The 19,541-nt window shown below is 39.7% G+C and overlaps 2 protein-coding genes across 2 annotated transcripts in view; one reads left to right on the top strand and one right to left on the bottom strand.

The window, feature by feature from the left end:
• The first annotated feature begins 3,880 nt into the window (after positions 1–3,880).
• Positions 3,881–5,950, top strand: TMEM252 (transmembrane protein 252). The gene is made up of 2 exons (XM_009556151.2): positions 3,881–4,321; positions 5,075–5,950. The coding sequence occupies exons 1-2, from the start codon at positions 3,966–3,968 to the stop codon at positions 5,430–5,432; spliced, it is 714 nt and encodes a 237-aa protein (XP_009554446.2). The 5' UTR covers positions 3,881–3,965; the 3' UTR covers positions 5,433–5,950.
• A 5,741-nt stretch (positions 5,951–11,691) lies between these two features.
• PGM5 (phosphoglucomutase 5) overlaps positions 11,692–19,541 on the bottom strand; it is a 70,218-nt gene continuing 62,368 nt past the window's right edge. Inside the window, exon 11 of the mRNA XM_009556140.2 lies at positions 11,692–12,868. Coding sequence (XP_009554435.1) covers positions 12,779–12,868 — 90 coding nt within the window. The 3' untranslated portion in view covers positions 11,692–12,778. The remainder of the gene's footprint in view (positions 12,869–19,541) is intronic.

The raw sequence follows: 19,541 nt of genomic DNA, 5'->3' as shown, positions 1-19,541 counted from the left end.
AAAGCCAGGAACAACATTACAGAAAACCTTAAATGATAGAAAATAAGAAAAATAATGGCACCCAGAAATCTAAACTGCATTATAGGGCTATTTCAGCTTCTCATCTTCTCTTCCTTCTTCTTTATAGACCTACTATGTGAGATACAGTAATTTGAAATCAAGCACTATTTTTAAGGGTAAGTACCCATAGACTGTTGACATAGACTTAACTGACCTCTTGCTGAAAGCATTGCACTTCTCCAGCTTGCAAAAAATAAGACGATCTGCAAATGTGCAACAACAAGCACATATACAGCTTCCCCACAAAAAGAGCTCCTATATTTTATTTCTCCCACAGCAGCACAGGGGACTAATCCCTCATTTCCCAGTTGCTCCACAGCTTTCATGCAAATGTGGAGCAGTCCTCTGTTCCCTGCACCTTGCAGTCACACAGCAAGCCTGCTACATCCTGCAGGGTGCACGTTCGTCCTTTGCCATGCAGTGGAGCCAGTAGCTGCCACTGACAGGTCTTGCTTTCTTCTCTTGAATTTGTCACGGTTGCTAGAGAACTGGTTGTTATAGAAAATCAATGTATTTTTCTGAGGCTGAAGTTTATCATGCAAACCAGTTCCTATGTGAGGTTTATCCTACTCACTGGCTTTTGATTCCTCTGAGAGTTATAAAGATTATTTTATTTTTGTAACCTCTTCATTAAAATTTTCTCAGTATATGTTTTTTTATCTCCTTTCCTCATTTCGGAAAGAATGTATCTGATGTCTTCATTTTTTTCACATAACCAGAATATAATTTCCAGTCCAACTTTTGCTATAGAAATTATCTTAGCCTATGTCACCACAGATCTGATGCTGTTGTGTTCCAGATATAAAATTCTAACAAGCTGATCAATGAGTGCAAATCAATAAATAGAAAACAGGAAGTAAAAAGTGTTTTCAAGAACGTAAATATTTCAATAAATACTGTGTGGCAGCAGAAAAACAAGTACTGTAGGAGATGTGAATTACGGTCATTACCTGAACTTTAGAGAGAAGTCATGTATAAATCAGTATTTCTATTTATGTATGTGGGTAGTCTGTAAGATATAAAACATAAAAAAAAAAAAGAAGTAGGACATTTTTTTTGTTAAATAAATTATGTTTAAAGGATTGAGAGAAAATACAAGTTATACAGGAAAAATGTTGCTGTAAATTGAGCTGGATCTGTTACCCTGTGAGGAAAACAAATTGCAGGAGGATCATTCATGAGTATCAAGAATATAGCACGAAGCGAAGGTGCTCTGGGAGACAGTCCTAGACCAGCATGGAGATGAACTGGCGAACTTCATATTAGGCACGATGTAAATTGCAATGTAAATTACATGCCTATCTAAACAGTTTATTTTAATGTGTTTCTGTCACATGCTTACACTTTTGTAGTTCATGTCCTGGAAGAGCAGTCGCTGCTGCAGGGCCAGCACTGAGCAACACAAACTCTGCCATGTGCCCTACCTGCCTCATATGACCCCAACTTCCACTCTCCTCTTCCCTGCACAAACTCCCATCCCCAACACATGGCTTTCCCTTTCCTTGTCACTGCTTTCCTGTGCACAGCTGGGCCATCTCCTTTAAAGACCTGAATTTTGTGAAACCAGTGTTTAACAGTTTTCTGTGATCCCCTGACAAACTGGCACCTCCATAAGTGCTAAGAGACAGCTCCTGGTAGTGGGAATTCACTCCACTTTATACCTTCCCCAGTGGAGCAACTCTTTTACGGAAGCGATCTCTTTGTTGTGCTCACCAGCTGCTTTTGCAGCTAGATTTTTGCTGTATTTTGTATCTTGAACTTAACTTAGCGGTTCAGGGAAGTGTGAACTGCATGTAGCAACACCCATCAGTCCCAGGTTAAGCAGCTGGGGAGCAACTGGTGAGTAATATTCAGAGATTAGTGTGGCCTTGGGTTAGGTTCACATCTAGGAACCTACTTGCTAAGAGATGTATGGCCTCACATTGCCTCTTCTGAGATTACCCAGACACCCTTCAGTGTGACCCCAGGTCGCAGTCTGAGGTGCTCAACTCCTTTATGGACTGCGCAGGACACACGGGTGCTTAACATCAGCTTTCTAAGCTCACTGACCCGGGATTATCGATGGAAACACCTAGTGCTTAGGCATATAAACGCTTTGGCAATCTACCCCGATACCTGTCAGACGTTGATGTTCTTTAGTGTTGCCTTATCTTGGTAAGAAAATGGGGAAAAGTGAGATTATATCCCCTCTCAGAGGGCAGCAGTTATCATCCATGTATGCCTATACTACATCAATGTGTGTATGTATGCATATGTATAAATAAGGATCTATCACACACACCTCTGTATGTCCACTGTGGCTCATCATCAAGGGCTGCTGGAACACATTTCCGGAAAACGTGCATGCTCACAGAATGGAGGGTTAATGACTGCTACGCATCCCCATGAAAGAAGCCCGCAGCTTGCCTGCAGTGAAAGCGCCTTAACTGAAAATATGTGAAAAATTAAATTCTCACACTTATCAGAGCAGTAGAGGTATCACATGACGATGAAGAATTCATCTTCTCTGTAGGCTATTTTCATTACAGACGTAAAGTCCATTAAAGTAATAATACACAACATTTGCTCCCTTTTGTCTAAGAAGGAAACGTAGTAGGGGAGAGCTAACTGTGTACAAGATTGACTGTAAGGCTCAACGTCACAAAGATTAAAAGTTAATAGCTCATTACAAAATACACATAAAGATTCAACAAAACATCCAGAGAAAATCTTTCTCTAAAGCAAGAAGTCATCAATATTCCTCCACCTCTACATCGTGAAAGCAGGAAAATAACTTGGCGGTCAGTTAAAGTGCATTCTTAGTTCAAATTTCAAGATAATATTTTATTTATTATTCCATAATGAATAACATAAAGCACACTATCAGGCAGTGATGAACTCCTGAAGCAAATTAACAGTTTCAGCTTCTCTGTGCATTTACCATCTGCTAAAATGCTGAACAACGCAGAAGTCCTGCCTGCAGCATTAAGTTAACATGGTGTTTTCCTGGATTGTTCCCTCTCAGCCACCTCTGTGAAGGATGCAGTTGAAAATATTCAAAAAGATAATTAGTAATGAGCCAAATAAGGCAGCACTGATAGACAAATCAAATTCTGATTATGGAGTTTGCTACTACCTGTCAAAAACTAGTAGCTATATACTCCAAGAGAAAATCCATAATTCTAAAGATCATTTTTTGCTACTGCTACCAATGGGTAACAATATATAGGCCTAAAATCTGTTGGCAGCAAGCATCTTTGACTATCAGAAGTCTAAGTATATTTGGAAAATTGAGTATAGGTGTTCCCACATAGCTTTGAGCACTGATCCTTTTGAAAATCAGTCAATAAAAATTGCTGGAAGAGAGAAGATAGTAGTAAAAGAGTCAGAGTACATTTGAACCTACAGACAAAGGAGATTTTTTGTATGCTTATGGTTTTTTTGACATTGTGCAATTCTTATTTCTTTCATTTTATATACTAAATTCATTGATTATATCATATTGCAAGCTAGGAATTTAGACATTGTCAAAGGAATATTCAAAATACTGAAATAGTTGATAATACAGAGTACTATGTTTTCCCTTTAAACCTTTAACAGGGAGTTATGAGCAGCATTTTTGTCCTTTGTTTGACTTTTTTTAGGACAAATAAACCCAGGTCTCATTCATAAACTAATGAAGTGTGTAAACTATTGCAAATTGTAACACGCAACGAATGCAGCAGTTCAGTATGCACTCCGGATATTTCAATGCAAATGGATAGTGCAGGAGATATCTATTTCTTCCTTAAAGTCAGTTTGAGATTACAAATTAATCTCAGAATAGATTATGAGTATCTCGAAGAGTTAATGAGTATTGTAAAACCGCCTGTTTCTCTTAATTGTCCAAAGGCCAGTTGATCCTGAAGTATATAAAATACCATTGCATGAAGATGCAAAGCACAGCTGAGACTGCCAGTAAGCAAACAGCAGACAGGAAACAAGCGCTCTGTCTGCTAGGGAAGATGTCAAAAATTGTTTTTACCTTCATTCGTCTTGCTGTCCTCTTACTTGGCTTCTCTATTATTTGTCTGGGAGTTCTCTGCATTTCCACAACATCCTCCACATGCAGATTTGGAAATAACGAGCTGGTATTTTATTGTCTGTTAGCTTTGGGGTTCTTTCTCCTTGTGACTGGCATTTTCTGGAGCACGTTTCATGAAGTCTTGAAATACAAGGGCCTCAGCAGGCTCTTCATTCAAAATCTCAGCCATAGAGAGCTATGTCTCAGCACCATAGACAGGTATGTGTTGCTGCACTGCTGCTGATGGATTGGGAGGGAGGGATGCTGTTTTGTGAATGTACTGTGAGGAGAAAGAAGCAATACAAGCTTTTACAGAACAAAAACTAGATAGACATTTTATTCTATTTCTGTGGAGAAAACTGTAGTCTGAAATTTGACTTGCTAGAGCAAGCAGCAATATGCAAACAGCAACTTGTGCATAAAATACATACGGTAAGGTATACTACAAGATACATAGCAGGTTGCATGGAGTGGTCCAAAGCCACGGATGGAGGGAGCAGATGCAGCCATGCCAACTTCATGGAGCTCCTGTAGAAACACCATTAGTTCCATCTCTATGGACAATTCCAGATGTGCTGCTGTGGGATATATGCTCAAATTGTTTATTATCAATGAGGGATGCAAGGAGCTTCATCTCTGTATATAGTCCACGCTAAAGTTTTCTTGTGTAATTTTCCCCGCTATTTCTAAGCCAAGTAAGGTTCTTTGAGAGGGTTTCTTAAAATGATTGGCGCTAGACCTGACAGAAGTCTTAAACAGGGACACTAGAGAAAAGGTACTTTTCCCTTGCTGTTTAAAACATTAACAATGGGTGCTCTAAAAGCACTGATATCCCAACCCACTTAGGTTTCCATTCACAGTTCAAGTCTCATCTAAACTTTGGAAACACAACAGACAAAGCACTCAAATACACCCTCCAAGATAAATCACATTTCACCATGGTGAGTTTCTTTTTGGTTTACCTGTTTTCAGGCCTGACTTCTATCCCCCATCGTATGAAGACAGCACAGATCCTGAAAAACAGACCTTCCCGCTGTCGGTTGCCTCCACACCAAAACAGCAAGAAGTCATCAATATTCCTCCACCTCTATATAGTGAAAGCAGCACAGAGTTCATCAGCAAAACTAATGATCAGGAACAGCCACCACCATATGAATTATCTGTGTGGCAGCTACAGCAACAGCAAACAGCTGTACAAGACTCAAACCCCAGAGAGGAGTCAAATTCTCATCCATCCACACAAGAATACAGCTACGAACAGGATCCAGACTGCCAGGGGACCTCAGAAAGACCAGCACCTGTCAGAACATCTGAGACAGGCAGTGGGTAAAATCATATATCTGTGAAGTAGGGAAAATTGGAAGAAGATGAATGTCAGTGATCCCTAATAGTACACAACTTAGGGGGAAACTGCCCAATAGAAGCAGTTGACCACTTCTGTATTCCAGTGGAGTTGGAGGGAATACAGGTGATCAGCATTCCGAAGCACAATGATTCTCCGTAGCAACAGAAGCAGTCAGGCTGTATCTTCTAAAAGTCAACATCTGGTAAAAGGAGTTTCTTGTGCTGCAAGGCAAATGAAGCATCATGCCGTTATCACTCTTAAATGTCTTGTGCTTCATAAGGAGTTTTGTCTGAAAGTCCTTATTTGTGGTTTTGTAATGTTAGCTGATTTAGGAAAACTATTAACTCAGCTTCTTTGGAATTTGTAAATTATTTGTTGGGATTGATTATTTCTGTATTGCATGCCTTTCAAGTGGCTTGTTCTACTTTGGGATACTAAGAGCTGGTGTTTTACTACTGAATTAATGAATAAATTTTGTATTTAAAATAAATGCCATATATCTGCTTATATTCAAGGGGTCCATGATTCAGGATAAGTGCACAATACGCTACAAGACTGTGGGAACTAAAAAAAGAGTCCTGTATCTTGTTCCTGACACAAAAGGCCTCATGGTTAGGGAACAAGTATCAGAAGGAGGACAGATTTGGACTCATCTTCCTCTGTTACGTGTTTCCTTCCTTCCTTCCTTCCTTCCTTCCTTCCTTCCTTCCTTCCTTCCTTCCTTCCTTCCTTCCTTCCTTCATCACTGAGGCAAATTTGCATCCAGGCCACTGTCATTTATAATCCCAAATTACAAGAAAAATTTCATGGAGGTCCAGTCAGATTGAGGGAGATTTTGTTGCAGAACCAGTGAGACAGAAAAGTTACCGCACTTTCCAGATGCCCATATACCCCAAACCAAAGTTCTTTGCGTTATGGCTGCATATACATTAGAAATGCAAGCCATGATGGTGATGGTAACAATGGTTAAGGCCAAGAAAGTGAAAATTGTATCAGTTTTTCCCTCAAAAATATTACATCCATTATGGGTAGGACCTATAAATCTTCATTTGATGCAAGGAGTAAGGAAAGCAGGATAAAATGAGGTGAAAAAACCCACAGAGAAGGGAAAATCAAGGCAAATCGAGGAAGAAAAATGCATTAAGAGAATCACTGGGTAAAAAAGAATGCATGACAAAGAAGCTGATAGAAGGTGCCATTAGCCTATAAAGGTTTTTCAAAGTCACAGAGAAGTGGCGCAGCACAGAGAACAGTAAAATCCAGAGGAACACTGCATATTATTTCTGAAACAGCTGAGAGGAGAATCTCCTATGCCAAGTGACCTTGTTATGGTCCTACCTCCTAGCACTACCACACCCACATCCTGAAATACCTTGCTTCTTTATTCAAGGGCTCTGGATCCTGAAGTGCACTACTGGTGCAGGGGTTGATCACAGCAGACGAAGCTGATTAACCTTGAGATCACCTGCTGCAAAATGTTTGTCCTGTGCAAATTCAACTTGTTTTTTGTTTTTTTTTTTTCCTGTGAAAAACTAACTTTTAAAGAAAGACCATGAGTGGGAAAGGATTGAAACTACAAGCAGTTTTGAGAGGAAGTACTGCAGCAGTTCTGCCAAAGGTTGCTCTTGGACTAGTTTCCTACAGGAACTGATATTCAGATTCTTTCCACATATTCTATGGACAGTCAGGAAGACCTAATTCTCTCTTCCTTTCCCCCAATGCCAAGGCAGTTCTGCAGTGCCCCTTTCAGCTCCAGCCTTTTGCAGACGTTGGGAGATCTCTATGGATCCAGAAATGTGAAACTGAAGATACCTGCATCTTCAACCTGCAATATTTCAACCTGGAATTAAGTATTTGAGACATGAAGGATACAGGAGAAAATTAAGGTTAATATCTAACATCTTATTTGCTAAGATCTGGTTTTTAGTTTATCTTTTCAGCTAAAGAACTATTTGGCTACGAGCATAATGGAAATTAATGTGGGGATCAGCTCAAAAATGTCAACAATCTTAAAGTGGCAGAAGCTTTTAAAGTGTTTGCTTTTGATCAAATTTACTAGCATGAGATCATCTTTGTGAAGAATAGCAGCTGGAAGTTTTAGTTTAAAAGGCATTTTCTTTGGCCTGAAGGACATGAACAGGTCAAACTAAGGCTTCAGAACAGAACAGATTCTTTCAGTGCATTGACAGCCTCCTGGCCCAACAACAAGACAACAAGAGGAGACAACAAGAAGGTGCACGTCTGTCCTGATACTTACAAAATCAGAAGAAATGAGTGGGAATGTGAAGGCCTTCATTGCAGTGAATGTGAATGGTGGAGTTGAGGATTTTGAGAGGAGAAAGAAGGGCAGAAATTGAGACCAAAGTCAGCAGAATAGACCTTAACCTCTGTTTGGAGAAATTCCATTGGTTAAGGCCCTGGAAAAAAAGATAAGTCCAGGACAGTGTTTGATTTTCAAGGATCATCTCCTTCAAGCTCAGGGATTTCTAACATGCAGAAATCAAACAAAGGGAGCAGGCGGCCTGAACGCATGACCAGGGAGCTACTCGCTGAACTCGGATATGAACAGAAAGTGTATGATAGGTGGAAGCAGGGAGGTGACCTAGGAGGAGTATAGAGACACTGTCCAGTCATGCAGGGACGAGATTAGAAAAGCCAAAGCCCTTCTGGAGCTGAATTTGAAGAGGAATGTGACAGCCAACACGAAAAGTTTCTACAGGTACATTAGACAGAAGAGGACATGGAAAAGACTGAGGTGCTCAATGCTTTCTTTGCTAGTAAAACCAGCCTTCAGGAATTCCAGGCCCTTGAGATCAGGGGAAAAGTCTGGAGCAATGAAGACTTATCCGGGCTGGAGCAGGACCAGGCAAGGGAGCACTTATACAAACAGGACAGACAAATCCTTGGAATGACTTGGGATGCACACACAGTGCTGAAGAAGCTGGGCCATGCTATTGCAAGCCCACTCTCCATTATCTTTGAAAGAGTGTGGTGACTGGAAGAGGTTCCTAAGGACTGGGAAAGAGCAAATGTCATGTTTGTCCTTAAGAGAAGGAGGATCTGGGGAGTTATAGGCTGGTCAGCTTTATCTCAGTGCTGGTGGCGGTGACAGAGCAAACAATCTTAGAACCCTTGCCATGAAGAAATGGGAGAAGTTAGCATGGACTTATGAAGGGGAAACTATGCTTAACCAAAGTGATAACATTCTACAATGAGACGATTGGTTTGATGGACGAGGGGAGAGCAGTGGATGTTGTTTTTCTTGACTTCAGTAAGGCTTTTGACACTATCTCCTTTAACACCTTCATAGACAAGCTGACAATATATTATTTAAGCAAGTGGACAGTGAGGGAGATCAAAAAGTCATGCCCAGAGGGTTGGGATCACTGCCACAAAGTCCAGCTGGAGGTTGGACACTAGCAGTGTGCCAGGCATCAATATTGGAGCCAATACTGTTCAACATCTTCTTTAGTGGTCTGTATCATGGGGCAGAGTGCATCCCCAACAGTTTTGCAGATGATACACCACTTGAAGAAGCAGTTTACACACCAGAGGGTTTTCCTGCCATTCAGAGGGACCTGGAGGGACTGAAGAAACAGGCCAACAGGAACCTCATGAAGTTCAGCGAAGGATATGCAAAGTCCTGCTCTTGGAGAGGAATAAACCCACGCACCAAGATACACTGGGGCCAGTGAGCTGCAAAGAAGGCCACATGCTGGACAAGTTGACCATTTGCCAGCAACTCATCTGCACAGCAAAGCCAGCCAATGGCATCCTGGGCTGCTTTAGGAAAAGCATCATCAGCAGGTGGAGGGAATTGATCCTTCCCCTCTGCTCAGCACTGCTGAGATGCCTTTGGAGTGCTGGGTCCAGGTCTGGGCTCCCCAGTACAAAACAGACATGGACATTCTGGACTACCTCCAGCAAAGGGAGCTGTGAGAATTTAGCTTGGAAAAAGTTCAGGAGGGATTTTAGAGATTTCTACAAATACCTGATGGGAGAGAAAGAAAAATGTGGAGCTTAGCACTTCTCAGTGGTGCCCACTGACAGACCAACAGGCAACAGGCACAAACACATGAAATTCCATTTGAACACTCAAGAAAGCTGGGGGTGGTTTTGCTATGGAAGTGGTCAAGCACTTGAACAGTTTTCCCGGAGAGGTTGTGGAGTCTCCACCCTCGGAGATAACCAAAACCTGACTGGGCACCCTCCTAGTCAGGTAACTGGTCTATTTGACCCTGCTCTGAGCTGAGGGATGGACTAGGTGATTTTATTCTGGCTAGACTAGATAGTCCCTCCCAACTGCAAGGATTTTGTGATCTCACGGTTCACATGAGTACTGCTGTCTTCCAAACTGTCTCTGAACACAACGTGCCAGCAGCTTTCTTGCAGAAGGGCGCTTCTCCCAAGGCACTTCTCTCACGTTCCCCAAGGAGACAACTCAAACAATTTGTTGCTCCTAGTCACATTGGCACTACACTCTTCTACCATTTTCACTACCTCCATCTCAGCTGTTGCACTTCTGTAAACTGTTATGTCAGAGTCACCAATTCATACTGCTCCAAATTGAGCCCCATTTCCCCTACTGTAGCCTATTATATTTGTCTTAGCTCATGAGAACAGTTACTACAATACATCGTCATTAAATAGTGCTGGGACTATATCTTTGTATTGCTAGGTTCAGAAAACTCTGAGATTTTGAGGAACAGAATTACTGTCCAAGTAAATGTTAGTGAAATCATAGCTGAACAACACAGGAATTTTGCCATTTCCAGACTTGCTAAAACAAAGCAGTGTTAGTGATGGTTCTAGATGTATGGTCTGTTTTCAGAAGCTTTGCATCTCTGTGTAAGCTCATATATTTTGCTCCTTACAAAGCAATCCACCATCTCTCATGTTAATAATTAAATAAACTCAGGAAATCCAGCATACTTGATAGATTATTACCACAGTACTTCTCCAAACACCTCAGGTACTAAGGTGCTGTACTTCAGCCTTACCAAGATTTATCCATGTTCTCGCAGAGAAAGCAATTACCTGCCAGAAAATCCGTTACATTTTATCAATATTATCCTTCATCATTAAAAAAGCATGGTGAGTGGATATGGGGTTAGTCTAGTTTTGCAAGCCTGCTTTCTTACAGCTATTCAAAACCACATGCAAACAGCCCTTTTCTCTATTTCAGTAGAATAACAAGTATTGTTTCTGAAGCCTGGAAAAAGCCAGTATCAAGATTTCTAAATATATCCTTTGCCCACAAAGACTACCTTCATGAAAGCAGACTGCTATATACTGCAGCTAGTGCTCTAGTGGCTTTCTGATAAAACCACAAGCGTGCTGCTTCACAGTCCTGATTTGCTGCTTCTAAGTCTTCCCACCACATCTTGAAATACACCTGGGTTCAGTACATCGTACTTTTCAAAGCACAAGTCCCAGTTCCATAAGCTTGGCAAATGGGATATTTGCTACTACAACTAGATAGTTCATGATGTGTTCAAAACTTATTTCACAGTCAGAGAAGGTCAGAAGTTCTTGGATGGTCTTTCAGAATGTTCTTTCATGCAACCCAGTAATTCAAACTAAGTGTCATAATACACAGTATGTTTATGCTTGACCGTGTGTGATCCACTAGGTAGGAGCTTGATATCATGCATCTAGAGGAGTGTGATCTATATGAAAAATGAAAGATTAGATAAATGAGGTTTCTGTAAAGATGAATATTATCACATTCAAAAGTAGATGTCAAAACTGTGTGAAAACACCATGGTCAGAACACTTAATGATAAAGATAGAATACTATGGGAGAACATCATCAATACCTAATGTGTTTAGAGTCAATTAAGTAGATAATGTAATTGTATTAAAGGTACTTTTATTAGGATGCTTGAAAGTGCAGTGTGTCTTGTCAACAATTACATATTAAGAAAGAAATACAGCATTATTCTTTATTGTGTACTAAGTGCCATAGTAATTTTTTGACAAAGGTGTTGAAAGAAATCAAACAATTTCCTTTGTTGCAATATTATATAAATTGAACTAAAATTTGACAGTTACAATGAATTGAAACACACTGCAAAGAGGCAAGTTGCACAAAGCCACCTTGACAAATGATACAAATGACCACACTGTTCCCAAGGAAGCAAAGCTTTCAAACAAGTCACATGCATAAAGTGTGTTCTCCAGAGCACAGTATTGTAGTTAGAACTGTAGTTTCATTTCACAACCTGAAAAATGCTGATGTCCATATCCCCAGTATCCTTCTCAGATCTATGTCAGCATGTTTCTTCTCCCTTTGAGCTCCCCAGAATTTTATACCATGATCCACTGCTACAAAGAATCCAATAGAAACTGCATCTGGCAGATTAATCAGACAAATATTTGTTTAATTCATTAGCATTTGTTCTCATTTTCTCAGCACTACACACTTCACTGACCACAAAGTGAAGGAGCATGAGTATTCCAAAGACCTTAAAGACTTCCAAAATAACTCCTTTATGAAAAATTGCTGAAATTGCAGTTGTTACCTTTCAAACACAGTAAGCACCAATGTATATTGCAAAAGATAGCCAGATTCCACACCTGACATATTGCTGGAAGGAAACAATCAGCTTCTATAGCAAAATTCCTCCCCTTGGAGGAAAAAAACCCAAAAGAGTCAAAAAATCAGAAAAATCTAAAGGCACGAGTCACATCGATATACTTTAACAGCAGGGGTAAAAGGAAATATGGGATAACACCTTCTTTGGGAGCATGTGTAAGTGTGTACATAACACTGCTGCCAGCGTGAACCTGTGAGCAATGGGAGACGCAGGATAGGAGGAGTGGTTTCAGGTGAGGAAATACACCCTTTGCAAAGTTTAGCATACAGCCCTTATGCCTCACACATGTTCTGTATACGTCTTTGTAAACTAACAAGAAGGTGACAAGAATCCCACACAATATTCACTGAGCATGTCTTTGCTTTGTAACTCCTCCCCCCTCTCTCCTTAACTGAAATTTCCCCAGCCTTTATTAAAGCATTCAAACACAAGCAGTTTTCCTTTTTTGTCACATTGTTGACAACATTTGAAGGTTAAGGCCTATTTCTTTGGTTAGACTGTTATCTGAAATTAACATATTGAAGATAAAACAAGTCAATACACTAGTGTATTTGGAGATCAATGCAAATGAATATGCTCAACATTATATTGAATTTTTCTTCCCACCCTACTTCTATCCCCAAGAAAACTTTTAAAATCATACAAGGCACAAATGGCTAACATTTTTCAGCAAGGTCCTGTCTCTTCCTTGCCGTTCCTCTTTTGGCCCTGGTTTAATAATCTTCCATGGCTTCAGGTGATAACAGTGGGTCCCTTTCGCCCTGTCCTCTCATGAATCTGAGATATTTTCAGTGCGATTGCTATAAGAGGACTCAGCACAGCCTAAAGAGGAAGAAATACACTGAATTACATACAACAGAAATATCAACAGACATATTTATAAATCCTCCTTTTCACTGTAGTATTATATAATAATAAGAGATCATTTAATAATAATAAACAGTGACACAGTTACAGGGTCTATAGTGTCATACTTCATATAACTAATTATTGTGCATAGAATATGTTTTGTGACTATCCCTAAGCTATGCAAAAAAGAAAAACAATAAATACACTATACCGATAATGTCTCTCTGTGACAGGAATTGTAGAGCTTTTTTGAAATCTGCTGTACAAAACAACCTAGCAATCACAAAAGTAGAATTATTTCTATTCTGATGAGTGGAAGCTATGTAGATGAGATTTTCTTCCTGTACACACTTAATCTGTGAAGTTCAGGGTGAGAAGGTACTGCAAGAATTACCTTCAGAGAAATCACAAAAGTGTATTTTGAGTAATACCAGTTGAAATTGTATTAAAAGGGATAAACTCTAACAGGAGCACTGTGAACACTCAAGTTTCAGGCTACAGACCTTATTAAATGGCCATATGTATGAAGCTGCCCAAATGAGTGAGGGCAGGTAACAACCGTGACAGTATCACATGAAAACAAAGTAAAATATATTTTTTCAAATGGCAACTGAATCTTCTCTCAGTTAATTAAATCATATGCAAAGATAAACTGGCAGAGCTGAGCTTTGTGCAAAAACCTTCCTCTCAGAGAATTATATATTTGATTACAAAGCAGTGAAGTAGTTGTCTGATGTTCAAAGATTTCCCCTTGCTGCCTCTTTCAAATTAACTGCATTATGGCTTTAAACCTGTCAAGTTTAGAAATCAAATCAACCAAAGCCCATAATTTTGGAGAGCTGAAGTTTACAGATATCTTTTTTTTAATAAGCTTAATATAATTGATACTTTGAATCTGCTTCAGTCACCAGTTCACCAGTCAGTTTCTGACAGTATGAGGTGTTTCCTTCATTTATACAAATGGTCAGATAGTTAAATCAAGAGAGTGTAAGACTATGCTAGCAAAAAGTCACAGAATACCACCATGAACACTGTTGGTGCCAAATGAGCTTATGATAAAACTTAGTTATACACAAGTGTGAGCAGTCTGACATGCTATTGTTCGAAAAGTTCAATATCTGTAGATATCTAAGTGAATAATCATTAAAGCAGAATACAAGTCTGTTGAAGTCAAACATGCTTAGAGGAGATTAATATACAGAGTACAAATTAACATCTGTGGGCAAATGCTACAAAATTAAATACTAAAAGGTGCCAATTTGTAAGGTCTGGACTAAACAACTCCTTTATTCCAGCAAGATGGATTAAGGAGCACTGAAAGATCAAAGCATCTGAAGTCCCTCAGGCACTCACCTAAGAAACTTTGTCCCTGTTTAATCCAAAAAGCACAGGAAAATTTAAAAAGTACTGACCAGCTACAACTGAACCTGCTTTTTCAAGCAACAAATGCACTCTGAAGAAAAACAAAAAAACAACCGAACAAAACTCTACACAATACTTCGAATAAAACACAAAATGAAATGAGTTGATGTGACATCCATTTACATAAATAACTTAGCTGCTGCTCTTTTGTCAAGTTATTCCAATCACTACTAAATATTTTGCTTGTTACAACCACATCTTTCAACAGAGAAAGTCCTGTTTTATTCCTGTCCTCTCACACTTCAATTAACTACACAAAGCTTCATCCTGCAGATTTAAAAATTCCAAAATGCATTCTCTTCAGGAAGAGCAGAGCTGAGTAACAAAGACCTAGAGCTGTATATACCTTTTAAAAACTCCTTTATTTCAGCAATAAATAGTTTACATTTCACTTGCAAAAGCTTAATCCCAGTCAGCAATCATTTATGGTTAATAGAACTCTAAAAAGTTTTCTGTATCTTAATGAGATCTTGATTTAAAAATATCTTTCAAATGGTTCTTTCTACTTAAGAAACTGTAAAACTTTGTGTGCAAAGGGCTGAACTGTGACTTTTTTTTATCTCAACGATTGCCAGCAGCTGCCAATTGCAACACAGAACTGCCAGACCACAAGAAGACATTCTACAGAAGTGGCGGACATAAAGGTGTGTGTAGATGTGCATGATATGCCATTGTCACACTACCTTGACCAAAAAGTATATTAAAGGGCCTGTTCGGCAATCCCCAGTATAATCATCCATTACTAACCCATAGTGAGTCTTGGACCCTCGGGACCATGCATATCCACAGTGGTGATTATTCTTGTGGTTCTATCCCAAATGCTTGATTGATGTCTACCTTTTCTCTACTCTACCCAACTGCCATTTCCCTTACCCTTGTGTATTTGATAATAAAGCAGACTTTTTATGTACGGCATCTGACCTCATTTGTGACTTAATCTTGTTTTAGAGGATCACAGCAAAACCCTCCTGACACTGGATTGGGGCAACATGATAACTCAAAATGGCGACTGCAATAACTGTGTACATTACTAATGTATTTATCTCTTAGAAACCCTTTGGAAGATACAGCATGTTATCCCGAAGATAAAATTTAAGAACTGAAAATTAACAGAACTGACTTAAATCCAAATTTTGCTTTAGTAATAACAGATAGAAGTTAGACCTCTATAAAAATAGCTGGTATGAATTATTATTCATACCAGGAAATACACCAAACAAGCAGATGTCTAACATAAGGCAAGAAAAGATCAAAAGCGCTTTGCTTGGAATAATCTGTACCAGAGCCATCTGAGGTGTTACCGTTCCTGCCTGGCTGACATAGCATTTTTTCCTTCTGTGATCTTGCAAGAAAATTCCATACAACTCCCTTTCTTCTAGTCAAGTGCTCAGATAAGATTTGCCACCATTATGCATCCAGTTTATCACAGGCTCAGAGAGGGTTGAAATATACCTGCTTGCAGGTTAAAAGCTCAGCATGTACCTGGAGTTTGGCTTTAGAAAATATTTTCTAAATTTTTTTTCAGAACAGGTAGGCAAATTCCACCTATACGTCAAGAAACATCTTGTGAAAAACTACTGTATGTAGCACTTATGCTAAAACTTGTTAACCTTCATAAAAAAAAAAATCATGCAGTCCTGATGTAAAACCATCTGTCCAGACTTTGCCTGGAAAACTTGTGAATCTTCTCCCTTCAAGCTCTCCTCTAGTCTGCACTGAATTTCAGTCTTGTTAGGAATATCCAGTGCAGGGGAGTTTTACACAATCTAGGCACAGACATTTTCCACATGTCTCAAAGTCACTTTTCCGAATCCAATACAAGTCTCAAAAACGAGTTGCCCCATCCATCTCATCAGTGAAAAGAATTCTGCAGAATTTATCTGGGAAAAATAAAGCAAAAAAAAAAGCCCAGAGAACGGTAATACCCTCAAATAAGATCCAAATATTTTAGTGGACACCAGCCAAATCCAACTCTGTCTTATAGTTCTCAGACTTTTGCTTTGTCTTCTCTTACTGTAGTGATCTGCATTTTGCATTCAGCATAATGTCCATGAGTGTTATTTTGTGCTCTTTCAGCTTTACATACACCCAAGTGAACGTACATGGTGAAACATCAGCAACACAGTCAATTATTTAGATATATGACAGTATTTGTAAAACATTGTAAAACACTAACTGGCTCCCCGTACTCTGGGATCACAGGGAGAGGTAATGGAAGGCCATCCAAATTAGCCAGTCTCACAGACTCATAGAATCATAGAATGGTTTGGGTTGGAAGGGACCTTTAAATGTCCTCTAGTCCTACTCCCCTGCAATAAGCAGGGACATCTTCTACTAGATCAGGTTGCTCAGAGCCCTGTCCAACCTTACCTTGAATGTTTGCAGGGATGGGGCATCTACCACTGCCCTGGATAACCTGTTCCAGTTCTTCACCACACTTATAATAAAAAATTTCTTACCCCCATCTTTCTTAAAAACCCTCCTTAAGTATTGAAAGGTGGCGATAAGGTCCTTGGAGTCTTCTCTTCTCCAGGCTGGACACTGCTCCAGGTGAGGTCTCTGACTAGAGCACAGCAGAGGGGCAGAATTACCTCCCCTGACCTGCTGGCCAAGCTTCTTTTGACGCAGCCGAGGATGTAGTTGGTTTTGTGGGTGCTGAGTGCACATTGCTGGCTCATCTCCAGTTTTTCCTCCACCAGTAGCCCAAGCCGCCCAATCTGCTCTCAATCCCTTCCTCCCCCAGCCTGTACTGATACTGAAGATTGTTCCAACTCAGGTGCAGAACTTTGCATTTTGCCTTGTTGAACCTCATGACATTCACATGGGCCTTATGAGGTTCACACAGGTTTTCAAAGAGTGTACTACTGCGGACAAACATACAGCATCAATCAGCTAAATCTGGCATGACTCAGAGGCACCTGCATTGCTAATAATCAAAATAACACTTTGGACATTTATTATTTCAGAATAAACATTCAGATCTTGCTACACATTTCCAAGCAGAGCTGGCATAGTACTACGTGTTCCAGAACAATTCACTTCTCTGGAATAATTGTTAATGCCTTGAAACTAAAGAGAGATGAAAAAGTGAGTTAGTACAGTATGAAGTCATTAAAGAAGGGCTATAGTTTAACTTTTGGAGCTCTGTAAAGAGAGCTCTGTAAAGATGTGCCACGTGTTATGCATCTCTACATCTTTCTTCTCTAAAAACTGCTGTCAAACCCCAAATTCTATGTATTCAGCTGCTTATCGCTCAGATTTAGCAGTAATTAAAGCAGTTTTCCAGTTTGTAAAAGTAGCTTTTAGAAAAAAAATGCTTGCAGAATGCTTTGAAGTCACCAAAAGTTGTAATTACTAGATGGTTTTAATACCATATAAATTAGGATAAGCCTTGAGGGCATAGGCTAGAAATCCTTTTCTCTCGACACATAAATTCATTCTCAGTACTTCTCTTTTTATCACTTAAACATTATACAGAAGGCTGCTGAGACAGATCACAGAAACTGAGATAGCTCTAAGTCCTGGAACAAAGACACCCAAGAATCTAATGCTCCCTCTTCCTGCCCCCACGTCATTTTCACTTCCTTCATGTGATTGCTTAAAGTTGCCGTTAGCGCTCTGTAACTTGGGCAACAGAATCACTATCACACAAACTAAGCGAAAGAAAAAGAAAGACAGAAGGGGGAGGCAAATACCCCACTTTATGTTTTGACAGCCTTACCTATCAAAAGGAGCTTTCCTTCAGCTGTAATATTCTTTAAAAGTCAAACCAATACATTTAAAAAGTAACACTAAAATTATGGAAGACACACAAAGAATGGACCAAAACAACTACAAAGTGAGCTCAGCACCAAGATTACACATCCTGGCACCACAGATGTATCTCCTGTAGAGCTTCTGTCATAAGGGCTTAACACAAAGCTCAGCATAGCATGCCTGGGTCTTGCATTCCAAAGAATCCAGAAGTCTTTGGAAAGGTTTGTGTTACAGTCACCCATCCTAGAATGCACCGTAAGTAACAGGGATAACCTAGTTCATCATGGAACAAAGTGGTCTGGCTCTGACACCCACAGTGCTGGCGGTGTTCACTTTGTTACCACGAAGCAGCACACACACTGTGTGAAAAAGGAAACTGACCTCTCTACTTGGTGCATGTTCTGCCTGCAAACTCAAATAAAATTACAATTACAGGAGGCCAGCTGTTCTGCCCCTAGGAATAGAGCAGGGCAGGCATGAGGGGTGAAAAATACAGAAAGAAAATGTTAACTGAGTAGTGCATGCAAACATCTACGTTTGCACCAGATTAGTTCTTTTCTAGTATAACCAAAGAGCTCTGAGTGAAGATTAGGTTTAATGAAGTCATTTCTCTATTTCATGAAATATTTTACAATTACTGTCACATGAAGTATTTTTCTGATGTAATAGGGAAACAGACTTTCCTTTCCTTGACTGGAGCATCTCTCACAAGGAAAGGCTGAGAGACCTTGGTCTGTTTACCCTGAAGAGAATACTGAGAGGAAATCTTATCAATGCTTATAAAATTTAAGGGGCAGGTGTCAAGAGGATGGGGCCAGACTGTTCTCAATGATGCCTAGCAACAGGACAAGGGGCAACAGGAACAAACTGGAACAAACTGGAAGTTCCATCTAAAAGTAAGCAAAAATTTCTCTTCTGTGAGGGTGACAAAGCACTGGAACAGGCTGTCTGGAGAGTTTGTGGAGTCCCCTCCTCTGGAGATATCCAAAACTTGCCTGGATACATTCCTAGGTGACACTGCTTTAGCAGGGGTTTGGACTAGATAATCTCCAGAGGTTCCTTCCAACCCTAATTTTAATCGTAAAGGCAAAGCTTTACATGATTTCTCTGGCCCATACTGTACATTTTAATAGCCAACCAGAGTCATGGTAAAACACCCAATGCTTCAAAAATAAATGAAAAGGCAATGACTTTTTTTTTTCAATTGGCATGGCTTTTTGGAGAAAAAACACAACGAAACTACTCCTGCTCCAAAGTCTTTGCTAATCTTATGATTCTGTAACTAACTAGCACATAGTTCATTAGTCTTTGACAAAAGTAATTGCAGCATTTGTGAGTCACTGCATCCTGTTTAAAGAGTATCTGATACAGACTGCATATGTCTACGACAACACCTATTTATTGCTGTTGCAATTCACGCAATGAATAATAACATACAGTAAAAAGAGCTAATTGCTCCATATTCAGA

Source organism: Cuculus canorus, chromosome Z (assembly GCF_017976375.1).
Source record: "Cuculus canorus isolate bCucCan1 chromosome Z, bCucCan1.pri, whole genome shotgun sequence".
Lineage (NCBI taxonomy): Eukaryota > Metazoa > Chordata > Aves > Cuculiformes > Cuculidae > Cuculus > Cuculus canorus.
Note: the sequence above shows the minus strand (reverse complement) of the source record. Positions and strands in the feature narration are given on the sequence as shown.